Source organism: Sparus aurata, chromosome 24 (assembly GCF_900880675.1).
Source record: "Sparus aurata chromosome 24, fSpaAur1.1, whole genome shotgun sequence".
Lineage (NCBI taxonomy): Eukaryota > Metazoa > Chordata > Actinopteri > Spariformes > Sparidae > Sparus > Sparus aurata.
In genome coordinates this window covers 12,508,187-12,523,232 of record NC_044210.1, presented here as the reverse complement: position 1 = coordinate 12,523,232, position 15,046 = coordinate 12,508,187, and the positions used below count along the sequence as shown (strand labels likewise).

At 40.3% G+C, this 15,046-nt stretch overlaps 1 protein-coding gene across 3 annotated transcripts in view; it reads left to right on the top strand.

Annotated features, from left to right (window-relative positions):
- Window positions 1–796: 796 nt before the first annotated feature.
- ncam2 (neural cell adhesion molecule 2) overlaps window positions 797–15,046 on the top strand; it is a 381,752-nt gene continuing 367,502 nt past the window's right edge. For all 3 annotated transcript variants that reach the window (XM_030409972.1, XM_030409971.1, XM_030409970.1), the window contains exon 1: window positions 797–817. In XM_030409972.1, the coding sequence (XP_030265832.1) occupies window positions 812–817 (6 nt within the window). In that variant the 5' untranslated portion in view covers window positions 797–811. The remainder of the gene's footprint in view (window positions 818–15,046) is intronic.

Sequence of the window (15,046 nt, the reverse complement as noted above, 5' to 3'; positions counted from 1 at the left end):
TATCTGTCTTACCCAGACCTTCAAACATCACTAATGTTCTTAAACTCATAAAAGCAATGCAAATACAAAGGACAGACCATTTTCATAAAATCAGTGATACTGAATTTTAAACCCACATATCAGTCGTACGCACATATTCCTAATTGGAGGCGAGAAGGATTAATGAATGAATTACATGCTTTAGTGATTCCTGCTGGGCAATTCAGTGTTTGCCTCGCCCCTCTCCACAGGAAGGTCAGAGCACAGGGTCAGTTACAGAAAAGCACCCCGGGAGCTAATAGAGCTTCTTTCTGAAGGACAGTTAAGCAGACTGGATCCCTGCCAACATGTCGGGCTTAACCCTGGGTTCATGTTTTGAAGGATGGTCTCTCCGAGCATGAGACCATCTCGCCATCTTTGAACACAGAACCCTGCAGGAATAAAACCTGATGTATAGGCTATAAAGGATCTGCTAAATGAAACGAAACTGAAGCAAACCTTTCCTAAACACAGACACAGAGAGTTAGCAGCGATAGTGCAGAAAGCACTGACTTTAAAGGATGAAAATGAACCTTCTTGCAGTAAATCTTCATTCAGGTAAATTAGAATAAGGCTCCCACCTCATTAAGCAAGGAACTGAACTACAGGAAGCCTCATCCTCCTCCCCAGGGTTTTGGTTGCCAGGCTTGTCCACAGGTTGTTCAGCAGCGTCATGTTTCTGTGTCTGTGTCACCAGGAATGGGAGCCCCATCTGCTGCCACACGGGGGATAAGGAGAAAAAAGAAATAGCACACAGATTCTCCAAACTCTGTCCCACTTGGGTCTGACTAGCATGCTGGTGAGCATACATAATCAGCATCATCTAGCATATCCGAGTACTTTTGCTCCCAACTCCTACAGATCTGACACTTAACATTCTCCTCCTGATTTTGCATTACATCAACACAGATAACACACCTCACCTTACGATTTTCTTCGTCAGATCTTGTCTTCCCTGTCAAAATCCTTTTAACTTTGCAAGATTTTCAATGAGCATCTTAATCACAATGTTATAGATCTCTGTAATTATTTGCCTGTATCCTGTTCGCTCATAATCACAGATCCGCCCATAGAAACATCAGGCATTGTATAGGCAGGTATGAGCCTGTACTCTGTGGCATAGCTTTCTCTCAGGAGGTGTTTTGATAGTTTATGAAAGTGAGTTTCCAGTCTGTACAGTTCCTGGCAAAACTCCACCCCAGGCCACAACAAACCTGTGTGAGGTTCACAGTAACATAGCTTTGCCTCTCTTCTCACCCTTCCAGTTCGAGAAAACATGGCCAAGCCTGCAGGCCAACAGGAAAAACTTTGGTTTTCAAGCATACAATCTTTAAAGGAAGGCTGCTTCTTCTGACATGCTGCTCTTGTAAGGGGATACACCGATCCCATGGTGCATCTTTCCTCCAACTAGGCAGCAAGTGTGCTGAGTTTTCAATGCATCACTGTTTTAAGAATTTTGCAGGTTGTTGTCTGTGTCCATGATAATGTGTAGTGTCAGCAAGGGATGTCATATGCCCTGTGTACATCAAGGCAGAGCTGAATCAGATGGGACTCTAGGTGTTTATTCCTCCAGAAGCTCTGGCTTTGCACTTAACTCTCTTTCCCCGAGGTTCCCAAACTGTTCAGACCATGTAGGCAACTACTATATACCAGACTTAATTTCCCGAGATGGATGACTGGATCAGTGTTTGATTTGGGATAGTCTGACCGTAAATCCCACATTGAGATAGCTAGCCTGCTTACGTGTTTTTACTTTGTTGCCAGAAGTGGCGCCGCCCGGCTCCAGTGCTGGCAGCTTGACTGCCGACTTCCACTCTTCTTCGGTGTCGTGCTAATCGGAACCTGTCAGAACCAGCATTGTCACTTGCTACTGTTTTTGAACCTTACGAATAATCCACTCATGCTGCTTTTTAATCAACAACTGAGCAGTATAAGGAGGATGACTAGTTTATGTAGGTGTCCAAACAAATTAGATATCAACAGACAGAAAAAATAAATAACAATATGATGTCTGTGTATTGTGTTGCAAGTATATCTACAGAAGTTAGCATGCTTACCAATTAGCAAAGCAGAGCTCCTGTGCTAGCAGTGTGAACACCAACACTAACCTAGTGCTCCGATCTGCCAGTTCTGAGATGAAAGGCTAACCAGCTAATGGCAGCTACAGCTAGCAGCAGTTCACGGTTACCCTGCTGATATGCCGCCTCCTGATTGAGTGTCACTTTGACAAGACTTATACTGTAAATGGGCCTCAATCTCAATCTATTTCTGAGTTAAAGAGAATAGAGCTTGAATGAATTAATGGATAAAGTCTCCATTTGCACATATACACTGTTAACAATGCATACTGTTAGATATGCACAAGAAGTAGTGTAATATTCTTACAATGTTGGAAAATGCCTGGTTTTTGGGAATTTAGATGATAATGATGTGGGTTTCTGTTTGCTCTGAGCCAGCCTTGACTTTTTTGTTTTCCTAAATTCATTTGTTTTACTACTTCACCGTACCTTTAAATTGTAGTTCCCTTTAATCTAACTGCAGTCTGACGTTAGCTGTGTGGTTTACGTTATGTAGTCATAAGCATTAATAACTTAATCAGGCTACAACAGCTTATTTTCGGAAACATACATATTTGCAAAAAACTTTTGGCACTGTAGATATCTCTATTTTGTTCCATGTATCTGGTTTGACAAATGCAGAGTAGCTTAGACAGAGAGATGATACGGCATTCCTGACATTCAGTGAAGAATTGAAGTCCTCACTCAGGGTTGTTGTGACTTATATTTGCAGCAAAGAAACTGCAGTCTGTTCTGGACAGAAGTGACATGTGGTGCTGTGGGAGGAAGGTTAGGGCTTCTGAAGCTGCCATTTCTTAGTGCTGCTATTTCCCTTATGGTTTTTTGGGATATTTCTTTCCTTTATTTGATGTAGACAGGGTAGCCTGGAAGAGAAAGTGAGGGGTAAAACATGCAATAAATGTCCAACATCCACCTGGACACAGGAGCTTAGAATCAGCTTTTCATAGTGCAGAACAAAGCATTGCAAGAACTGGCCTTCACATGGATTTAATCCATATCCTTGCGGCTCAGTTTGGCCACTGTACAGCCACATATTTTTTGTTTTTAGGATATTATACAGCGTATTATATACACAGTGTGTACAGTATATTCCCATGTGCAGGTAGTTCCAGAGGTTTTGGCATGTCTTTGTTTGGGTAGAGTGACCACAAGTAAGACTTTATCCAAACAGTGTGGGATGTTTACAACTTTCATCATGTCCTTGAGGAAACTTTGAGGTGGAATTGACTTTCCTAACAGCTCTCAGTAGCTTTAAAGTGCATCCACAGCAATTTACAGGCTACAAATGTTCTTTCTTCCTATATAATTTGTATTTTGCTGGGTGGAAAGGATGCTTTTCTGTTTCAGGAGAGTGATTTCACCTGGAAATGCCCCCAAAATGTCATAACTGCTGGTAATTGCACTAAAACTGTTGTGATAGCAGAATACCAATGCACATGCATATACATACAAATGAGGGACTATTGAGCGCTGAGAATGGTTAAGAGGTGTCCTGACATAACCACAAACTCAATAGTAAATGCCAAAAAGTGATATTTTAAAGGTGCTCGGTCACATACTGTGACACCAAACAGCAAAGAAACCCACAATGGATCATTTTGTGAGAGTGTCTGTTTTTGAGTGCAGTTGAGTTTTAATGGGTGTTGAAGTGAGTCTGGAAGCATTTTTAATGATGCTCTTCAGAAATTGGCATTTACAGGCAATTAGTCATCTTGTCATAGTGGAGGAAGTAGCATCAGTGAAGAGTACACAGATTTTTCATGACCAAAAGTTCATAGGAACAGTGTTTGTGTGGCCATTGAGTATGATAAAAACACTTGTTTACAAGGAAGAATGAAAACGTGTTACCTAAAGTAAATCAGTTACAAAACAGACTGTTGTTGCATGGCAATGTGTTATTCTATAGCGTAACTTCCCACCATTCTTGTATAAATTGTCATCGTGTCAAGGCCATGTTGTGGAGTTCATCACCAATGGAAATAATGGCTTTGCTTCGTGGAAGGTCAAACTTCTGCTTTAGTTGTGGTTGCTCAGTGTGATTCTGATTGACAAAATAAACTTACCATCTTGGTCCATTTAGTTCCTGTACTTGCCATTTTTTTGGGAATAATTTGGAGATTGATAACAATCTGTTCTGAACATTTTAAGGACCAAAAGCTGAATTCATTCTTGACCTTGGAAACCTTGAGTTTCTGATCTTCAGGATTAGGGTTTCGGGTTACAGTTGGGCCTTGTGGTGATTGCTGTATCCACCACTTTCTCCTAGATGGAAAATGAAGATTCAGTCCTGCTCTTACTTTGAAGCTAATGTTGATGAGATGTTTGTTATGTGCCCAGAGAAATCCAAACACATACCTATCTGTAACAACCTGAGCACCCATCTAATGGGAACAATATATAGACAGGAATTGACCACTGGTTGAATTCATACTCCAAACACATAGGGGGCAGAATCTCATTAGGCTTACCACTAACTGCTGTTAACTGTAGTTGCCATTACCTATTTAGCTGTGCAGTTTGCGGTCCTAATAGCTGGCTCTGCCCAGACTGAAATAAAATTGTCTCTAGGATGAAATAATATGGAGATTTCTAAATTATACAAGCCATAGTCATATATGACCACGTAGATCTCATTTATATAACTTTCATGTTAAAAACAATCTCCCGCGGCCATTTTGGAACAATCTCCTGCTGCTATTGCTTGTTGTTCAATGATGCAATGATGTCTTCTTGCATGTACAACGTGATGTGGCAGAAGACAAGCCTTAGTTTCCTGCTGCAAAAATAATGAATACTCCAGCTGTAATGGTTTTGATTTTAGATTGATTTAAACAGGATAATGTAAGCAACAAACTCCTGAAGCTATTTAGAGGTTTGGGTAAGGGATACAGGGCAAGGGCAATTTGATTCTAAGCTCCAAGACAGCTACTAGATGGACTTTTTGGTGTGATTGTCTTGACAGATACAGTCTCCAAGATCAAGACCAAAATTCACTCTATTTTTGCTGTACAAGCAGCATAAGAGAGCCTTTCAATATAATGAACATTATCATGCACAGGATGTGTAAAAAATTATTTGTGTACAATTCCCTCCAAGCAGTCGGAATCACGATAATATTCTATTTTCAGACCTTTCCTCTTCTAGTGCCTGCCACATATTAAAATTCCTGAAGCACTTACATAGAAAATTCTCAACTAATAACCTTCTTTATCATTAAATTGACTGCGCTGCAAGCTTTTGTTAGTCTTTTGATAGTCTGCGGCCTTTACTGCAGCTGTTGGTCTTCTACTCTGATTAATTGTATTTGAGTCTTTTATTAGATTTGTGTTAATTGGCTTGCGTGTGTCTTGTGTGACCCCCTAGGGAACCTGACCTTAGCTCCATATAAAAACACTCTTCGAGTTGTGTTCAGGTTCCTTCAGTCCTCTGGGGCTGCTGATCAAACAGTTGCTGGTAGATTCACAGCATGATGGAGATGCACTGAACAACTACTGCCATCCCGTATCAAACATAGTTCCTTGCCATTAACTCATCATCTCCTCTCCACGGATACCCTCCTCCCCCTGAGTCGCCATGCATGTAATAAAGATTGTGTCACTCTCTGGCTTGATACGCTTGTCTGAATCTATCAAGGTCCAGGTTCCTTGGGGAGAAATGAAAAAAGACTGCAGTAGCAGATCTATAGAAGCTGGGCAAAATGAGATTGAGCGCTCTTTTCCTTTTTATGTCTGGATATTTTGAACTGATGTTCCACTTTATAACAGCATAATGACATAAGCGCTACAAATTCACAGGCATTTTGAGATAAGTGGAGGGAGTCATTGAGGAGATTTTAGGCATGATTATTACAAATTAGGATTCTTGAGCAACGTGTGGGCACATTTTTATGAGATTTGAGCTCTTCATTTTTGAAATCCCATGAATTTATTCAAATTAAAAGCCGCTGTTGAAGTGAAAAATGAGGGGAGGAATGCTGATAACACTTAGAAAAACCTACACTGCTGATAGATCTACATACAAGCGGATAGTTTTTATGTGCTTGACCTCCTCTCCACACCACACACCCACAAAATCCACTCATGAAGTTGTTTGCCCTGAGGTTACTTGCCTCATTGACTGTGGGCTAATAGCACTGACCTCAGCCACGGTGAAAGCCTTTCAGTGCCTTTGTACTTTCCAAACTCGAATGCTTCACAGACCTCCTCCTTGACACTGGTTTTCCCTTAAATGAGCATAATACAGTCAGCACTGGCCTAAACTTGGTTGAACTTTATACACCTTCCCTCAACCTTTTTCCCACCCCTGAAGGAGGAGGCATAATTTGATGTGCAGGTGAAGAGAATGACAGCGGTAACAGAAAGAGAAAAAAAAGTGAGTGATGCTGTGAAAAGTGGCATCAGGTTGCTCAAATGACAAAAAAAGCTGTCAAAGAAGGGGTTGTACTTTTCTTGCAAAGGATGACAGATCAGTAAAAATATCCTGTAGCTGTTTTGCATTATGCTCTATTGAGGCGGCTGTCGGGAGAAAAATGGGTACTTGTAAGATGGATTTCTCGCTACATGAATATTGGTGCAAAGTGATGTGTCTCGAAAGACGCCCCTGCTCTTTATTCTGATGAGCTGATGTCAAAGCCTGCTATTTATCTTTGATGTTTCAGATAGCTCAAGTTTTTTTTTCTTTCCCTTTGCCTTACACTTGAGTTACATGTCTGAAATGGCTTGATGTGATGTCAAGTTGTCCACAGTGAGCAGAAAAAACACCAAAAAAGAAATACACCAACGATCAACAAATGACACTCTTTTAGGCTCCCGGAAAAGGTCCACTGACAGCAGCAGTGGAGTCACATGGATTCATGAATTTGATGGTTCAGACTTGACTGAAGAAAGTCAAAATACTTGGAATTCTCATGGTCCAATTGTCCCCTCTTTGCAAGCTATCCTTGGCTGTAGCTAGGTACGTAGAGATACAGTTAATAGCCCATGGTTCAGTTAGCCATGGAGCCAATAGCCCTAGAGTTGGTCTGGACCAGGACACCAATTCATAGGGGGAGTCATAGGGCTCAGTTCACAACCCAATTACCAGAATAAATGCTAACTTAATATGTTTATGCAAAACCATGGAAAAGTTTAAGCTCTGCATTTCCACAAAAAACACTTGTTTAAGGTTAGGAGAACATTATGGTTTGGCTTAACGTACCTCTTTTAGTTTTCTCCAACAAAACAGGAAATGTTCAGAGTTGTCCTTCAAAACAGCCGGTTTTACCACCACAAACACAGCTGGGCATGTCCCCATGGGCCTGTGAAAAGTATCTGGTTTTGGTCACCCCGAACATGGTTGGAAATGTCTTTAATTGCACAAACCTATTGTAAATCATTAATTTCATGTCAATGATTGGAACCTGTCCAGTTGACACACACATTTCTAATGAGACTACATGTTCCACTCTGTTAGATTCAGATAAACTAAATCACCAAAGATTATGAAGGAAGAAAGCCCTGCTGCTGGATATCAGCAAACAAATTTAGCAAAATCTGTAGCGGTATTCAAGGACCTGAAATGATTTGATTTTACATTTAATCAAAGCAGCGCCGCAGTGTGAAAGAAATGAAGATCGAATAGGCTGACATGAAGGAAGATTCTTTAAAATAACATCTTTCAAAAACAAAGTGGTCCATGATGTAGGTGGGACGGGTCAAAGCGATTTAGTTACGAATCTGACAAGATTCATTGAGATAAAGGGATAATTTTTCATTCAAATAACTGTTCTCTCCTGTGAAAGGCTGTCCATGACTTGAACAGCAGGTCAGGACCACTTTGAATCTTGTGTATGAGACAGTTCTTGCCTCCTGAGATCATCTGAGTTTGATGTGTCTATGTGACCATCGCGAACATTTTTTGTTATTGCATCACATAGCTCAGATATTGTGGCTGACCCCTTGGCCTATTTTGGATTCTGTGTTATTGCATAGAAAACTAAAGGGAGCATCTCACAGTGCTGCTGAAATGTACCAGAAAGCTCCTCCAATGACAAAGTCCTGCTAAATACAGTGTTTCTTCAGCGTATGACAGCAGCAATAACGATGTACATCAGGGGGGTTGCAACATAATGCTGTAGAATAGACTAAACCTACATGGGCTGTCAACATTCTGCAGATTGTGACAGTAAAAATACTCTTTTCCATCACAATAGTTTTCATTTTTCATGAGAGGCTTGCTGTTGCTTCATTAGATAGACAGAGCTCTTGAAAGAAAAATACTTTAGACAGCCGGAGAAAGGCGTTTCGGAGAGAAACTGCAAATCTGTCTCTTCATTCTTTTCATTATCCAACATCATGACGAAGTGAGAGGACCCAAGGGAAGTGGCAACAGCCATAGCGGAGAGTATCAATAATTCATGCGTTCATATATTGAACAAATACGAGCTCACTATTGTCAGGCAGTTAGATCTAATGTTACTGGAATGGAGAGGAAAAGAGCCAGGAGCGCTCTCAAATGGCCCAGTGATCGTTATTCATTGGTGGTTAATTGTGCTAATTCTGGAAAGGCTAAGATACGCCTCTGCAGACCAATGAAATTAATGTGAGGAGGAAGAGGTCCACTGTTGTTTAAGAAATTAATTAGAAACGTTTAATGAAAAGGAAAACGTTCCCATTTGCATTTTCATGGCTTGAATATCCAATGAATCTCAGGCTGATGTGGATTGACAGGTTTTTTTGACCACTCGGTAACAGGAACTGCCTTTTATCTGACATATTCAGTCGGACTTAGATAATGTCTTCATCGATTTTGGACGGCACTTTTGAATAGCACTTATCCACAATTTCCATCATTTGGCCTCCCATATTCTCAGATGCGCACCTCCAGCACTGCCTCTGAGCTTGTGCCATTGCTCAGTCCCTCCTGCAGCGACCGGACACTTGAACCCGGAGGGCAGCCCGCCTGGAGATGAAAAAACATTTTCAAGTATCCAGGACGTTCCAGTGATGCCGCAAATGTATGAAGATGTTGTTCTGCGAGCTGTTTTGACCCTAACATGATGGCAAAATACCCCGAGGATACTTTGTAATGGATTGCGCGATACATCCGCAGACCCACGCAACATCAGTCACGCCCCAAGAGGGGAAACGAGATGGGGGTGTGAGGCCTCTCATTTTGATTAGGAGCGCCTCATTCCCTCAGTTGTTTTGTTCAAGGCCTGAGGTCTGAGTTTTGAAAGCATGGGACCTTCAATGATCTTCAACAGTTTGTTTCTAACAAGCAATGACAAACAACATCATCTCCTCCCCCCTCTCTCTCCTCCGCTCTCCCATTCTCCAGGCTTTTATCTTTGCTCAGCCTTTGAACCAGGCCTTAAGGCAGCCGCATTGAAATAGACATGGCCCAGAGGAAGCCCGACTCCAGACAGAATACCTTCTAATTCTGGTATCTCTTTCTTACAAAACAGCCGAGTGGCCATAGGGAGGGAAAACATTGCTGTAACATCTCTCCCTATTAATCATTCTCCATTTTTGAAATCCAGACTTTGTAGCTATAGGTTTATCTGGTTGGGCCAAAAGAAGCCAAAAAAAAAATGTGTTAAATGTGCATATCAGTTGGTGTGTCTGGGGGGCAAAAATTTAAAAAATGCATTTATTGCCCCTTTTAAATAAAAGTTTAAAAACAAAACACTAAGGGAATTTTAAACATACTTTTTGATTTATTTATCGAACACTTTTTTTGTTTCAATATATGTAATGGAAGAGATAAGGGATTAATAAAGTACAACAATAATACTAGAAACTTACCAAGTATTTTTGTTGCCTAAACCTAACCAAGTAGTTCTAATGTCTAAACTTAAAGGTGCCATTTGTATGAAAGGTTGATTTTTGAGTCTCATTCCCTTCTCAATAAATACTGTTGCATTGAGACTGTAGGACCATTCAGTAATGAGGATGTGATGGTCCCTCAATATATAGCAAATGTATTGCCCTCCTAAGTACACATTTAGATTTCACATAAAAAAAAAATAAACTGTGATCTTCTAAAATACGATTTGTATACGCATTGTCAAGGATTGCACCAGATGTTCCCAACCCCTTTTACTTGTGACCACTTTAAAACAATTTGGTGGCCCCTTGTCACATTTCAGATGTTTAGGAGTTCTCATACAGTGATTTCATCTCACAAGGTTTCATGTAAAGAGCCAATATTTCACAAAAGATATATATCAGTGTCAACACTAATTTAGTTTTTCCCTCCATTTTACTCTACAAATCATGTCATGACCTTTGGCACAAGTGGACCAATCTACCTGACTGTATGCGGAATGATTGCAACTACACTGCAGAAAAACTATAAATACAAGAAATAACCGCTAAATTTAAGGAGAAAATTACTTTCTATCAATAAAATTACCGGTCTACGCAGCAAGATAATTATACTTGACAAGAAAATAAGTTGGGTTATTAGACATAAGTGTTCAAGGTTTGCAAAAAGTGGTACATGCTGCTTTTTAGATCAAATTACTTGAGATTAGACTTGGTACAGCACAATAATAGGTGACATGAACTGTGAGAATAATAACTGTGAATTCACTTTTTTTACAATCTTAATTTGAACATGCTGAGGAAATGAAGGCCCAAGAACTTGTTGAGTGAAATAGAAAATGAGTTAATGCGAGTAGATCATGATTATTACTTAAAGTTTAATCATAGGTTTCTTGTAGTAAAAGTGAAAAGTAGGTGGCTTCACTCTACCTAATGTAGCCTATGTTACCAGCAAATTACTCAATTTTAAGATAAGACAATCAATGAATTCACAATGTGCAAACAAGAAATGTAATGTCACTAGACTTCCAGACTGTTCTTTGACGTAAACGCCAAGCAGAATGTTTCTATCGTTATTTGACCAATAAATGTTTTAAAAGCAGCCCAACATGCTTTTTGCTTCATGTGCTTTAGTAAAGCGTCATTATTTTAAAGGATGTCAGCACTTAAAAATGTTGCTTCTTCATCCTCAACTCACTTTCTCAACGCCTCTGCGCGATAAAAAGAAAGCCTCCCCTCTGTGCTCTTTTGTCTTTGTCAGTAATTTCTCCAGTGAACCAGCAGGGATCAGTAGAAGATGAGAGTGTGCTGGTCTTTCATCATGAGATGGTGCAGCAGAGGGACTCAAAAACTGAATTCATGTTCATTGATAATGTTCTTTTTTTCCTTCTTTTTACTACCAATGAACAGCTATTTCGCTGACAGTTAGTGTCATTTACTGACAAGCCATTAAAAGATATGAATAAATCTGCCTGGAAATAGCAGGAAGGTTATTTCTCTCAAGTACGTGCATATATCAAAGTTTAAGCTAAAAATGGGAAGTTTAAGAGAAAAAATCTATTCAGCTTTCTTGAGAATTTAAAGGTTTTAAAGACATGTTTTTATGATCCAGATATCAAAAACATGTCTGAACATGTGTTGAAGTCTCATCAGTAGTACATTTTAGGATTATTAATAACTCTAAAAGCCTTTTTTCATCACCTTGACTGCCTTAGCTAGGTTTACTGTTTTAAATGTCCCATGTTATGCTCATTTTCACGTTTATTTTGGGGTGTCTTCTAGAAAACACATTGTTTTCTCTTACTGTCAATTGCTGCAGAACCTCTATTCACCCTCTATCAGAGTGCTTTGTTTTAGTGTCTGTATCTTTAACCAAAAAAGGCCAGTCTGCCCTAATTTGTCAGCTCTCACAGGCCTGAGCAGGCCTTTTAGCTTTAAGCAGAGCCAGGCTAGCTGTTGCCTCTGTTTTCACTGTTTATGCTAGGCTAAGCTAACTTGCTTCATGTTTAGCATATTTACCACGAGAGTGCCAGTTCCATCTGCTGATGAGAGCCTGGAGATGCATTTGAAGTAGACATTTGACAGAATATGTTATATATCACACATGTAAACGTTGATGTTAACAGCCATGAAGCTAAACTAGCATCACAGTATTCTGATACATGGCATATTTTTTTCAGTCCTGAATCTTTAATACATTTTAACACATTTCCTTATCTGGCACATGGTGTTCAGACAATTAATACATGCAGGGCTAACATTGGTGACATTTCACTACGATACAGTACAACAGGAACAACTTAACCAGGGAGATCAGACAGCTCCTTGAACTGTGCGTACTTCCTCGTACTGATGTGTGATAATACCTCATCCTTCCTGCACAAAGCCACTGGGTTCAATTACTTCTCCACTAATAAAAAACGTTATTATCTGGATCATCTTTCCTGTCAATGAGTCGGATGCTCTCTCTTGAATTTGGGAAAGAAGGCCTCAATGAGTTCTACTGTGGTAACCTGGCCGATTTATTACAACAGACACATTCGTCCCGTTAATATTGATTTAGTTTGTGTGTTTGTTGAAAAGTAATTATGTACATTTGGTCAAGCGGTGTTAGTTTTGGCGATTATTTCAGATTGAATCTTTGTCTCTCAAAAGACAGTGCTTGTCAATTTTAGTCACATTTAAGTCCTTTTAATCCTTTCGAGTCACTGAAAAGTCACATTTTAGTCAGCTTTTCAAATTAAAATGTTTACTCCCTCTAAACTCATTCACTTAGAAACAACATTTGAGTAGATACAAACTGCAATGGCATTTTTAGAGCTGCTGGGATGCTTTCTCTGGTAAACACATGAAAGTAAGAACACAAGCATAATTACAAATTGCTTGTCAAAATATGTACATAAATAGCAGCAACAATTAATGTGCATTCATATGGATTTTCCCACATTATGTTTCACTGGAACTACAGTGTTAAAGAAATTCATTGGTCCGACCTCAACGTCTATGTTACTGAGAGTTATTTGTAAAGACCTGCACGTTTCACTCACAAGCTTCAAATTGAACTGACTTTGGGCAACACATTAAAGGCGCAATCTGCTGCCAACTGTAGCTGCCCTTAGCTAGTTAGCCTAGTTAGTGATGCAGCTAGCAGGTCAAACTGGGATCAGAGGAGTGTTAGTGTTTACACTGCTAGCTCAGAAGCTTTGGACTGAGACGGCTTAGGGGGCGACATTATAATGTCAAAACTTTTATTCCTTTATGTTCTGTCGTAATTTTCAGCTGCAATTATGAACAATAGCTGTTTCCCTGAGGCATTAACAGCAGGGTGGTACGACTCCAGCTGTCTCATTAGGTCGCTTGTTTTCTTCAAACTCGATTTGTAGCCACAGGTGGTCTCTCAGTCTCCCTCCCCTCCGAGCATTTCCCTGTGGTAAGTGCTGTATTGCTGTCACAAAGACAGGGTTAGCAACGTGGCTACCGCTAGCAGCCCGGCTACAATTTGATGTAGCGGCCCTGATCTCTGTGCCAGACTTCCTGTCAAAAGTCTGCAATAGACTTGGACACAACAACAGAGCGCTCTCCGGCTCGACTGCATGCCCGTCTGTAGGGTTTCCAGTTGTTCCACCGTTACCTGGGGGCAGCCACAGGCTAAATGCCTCTTCCTGTTTTGGCAGACATGCTTCTTTGTGTGCTGTATCGCGCATCGAGTCCAGCGGCTGACAGAACAGCATAGTGAAAGTGAGGTTTATGCGGAGCCAGTTCATACAAGGATGGTGTCAAGTAGCATTTTGAATGGATGACTTTAAAGGTGCACTTTGTAGTTTATATTTCCTCATTAATGTTGTAAATATTAAAATTCTTCTCCAAGACTACATACTGTCCCTTTAACTCACAGTTGAGTATTTACGCATTCTGGTTGTACTATTTTTACTCATGTAACTATCAAATTATTTTTCCCACCACTGTTTGTTTCTCTCGAGCCTGTCTAGTTTTTGGGAGCGCATTCTGTAATCCCAATCCTACACTGAACCCCATTAGGAATTCCCCCGTCAGTACAGTGGACACAATTTCATATGCGAAAAAACATGCCTGGCCGGCATCCAACTCAAATACTACCTGTGAATATGGTAAAAGCCCAGATCCCAAAAAACATTTTACTTTCTCATAGTTGAATTTAAATTTACTTAGTGTGTGTTTAGTGTGTTTGACAGGCAGAGTGCTCATTAATTGACGGAGAAAAACACTGGAAATGAGCCAGAGCAGCTTTAAAAAGCTAATTTCCATCTGTTATCCCAAGTTTGATGTTGATTATGCCGCCTAAAAAGTGGAACTAAATGACATATCTTATGAAATTCAGATGAACAATGTGATAAATATGCACAAAGTTGTTCAAAAAACAGATGCCAAATTTAGTTTGCAACCATGTACTCTAAGAAAGAGAACGACAGGAAAGAATACTGATCAAGACAGGGGTACATACTGTATATATACCATCAGTTCACGTCAAATTATAATCAGCGTCCACACGCAACCTGACAACAGACTCGCAAAGAGCTGCTGCATTGCATCCTGGTCTATAGAGGCTACTGTCAGTGAAGAAACTGCTCTCTGCCTCCTTCAATGATGGATTTCTCCCAGTGTGATCACTGAGCCTCGGTGTGAAACGGTGGTTCTGGGAAAGAAGCTTCTCTCTCTCTCTCTCTCTCTCTCTCTCTCTCTCTCTCTCTCTCTCTCTCTCTCTCTCTCACATTCGGACGCAACAACCAGACAGTTATTCCTCAGATGTTTCAGAATCACTCTCTGCCATCAAACGCTACGCTGGAAAGAAACTCGATGCATTGTCAAGTTGTCTGTTTGGCAAGGTATCCACATTGCCAACTGCAAAATAGGCTCAGAAATGCAAACTGCACCAAAGCAACACACTCAGATATTCTGGAAACCAAACCAGTTATTATAATGAGACATGGGGACATTTTGCAGGCAGTTTTAATGAGATGGAAGGACATTTAGCGGCCGTCTTAGCTTAAAAAAACAGGTTTTTGTTTTAATGAGACATCAGGACATTTTGCAGCTGTCTTTGTGGCAAAAGAACCTGGTGTTTTAGATTAAACTAGGGAGATATTCCAGTCCTCTTCATGGCAACAA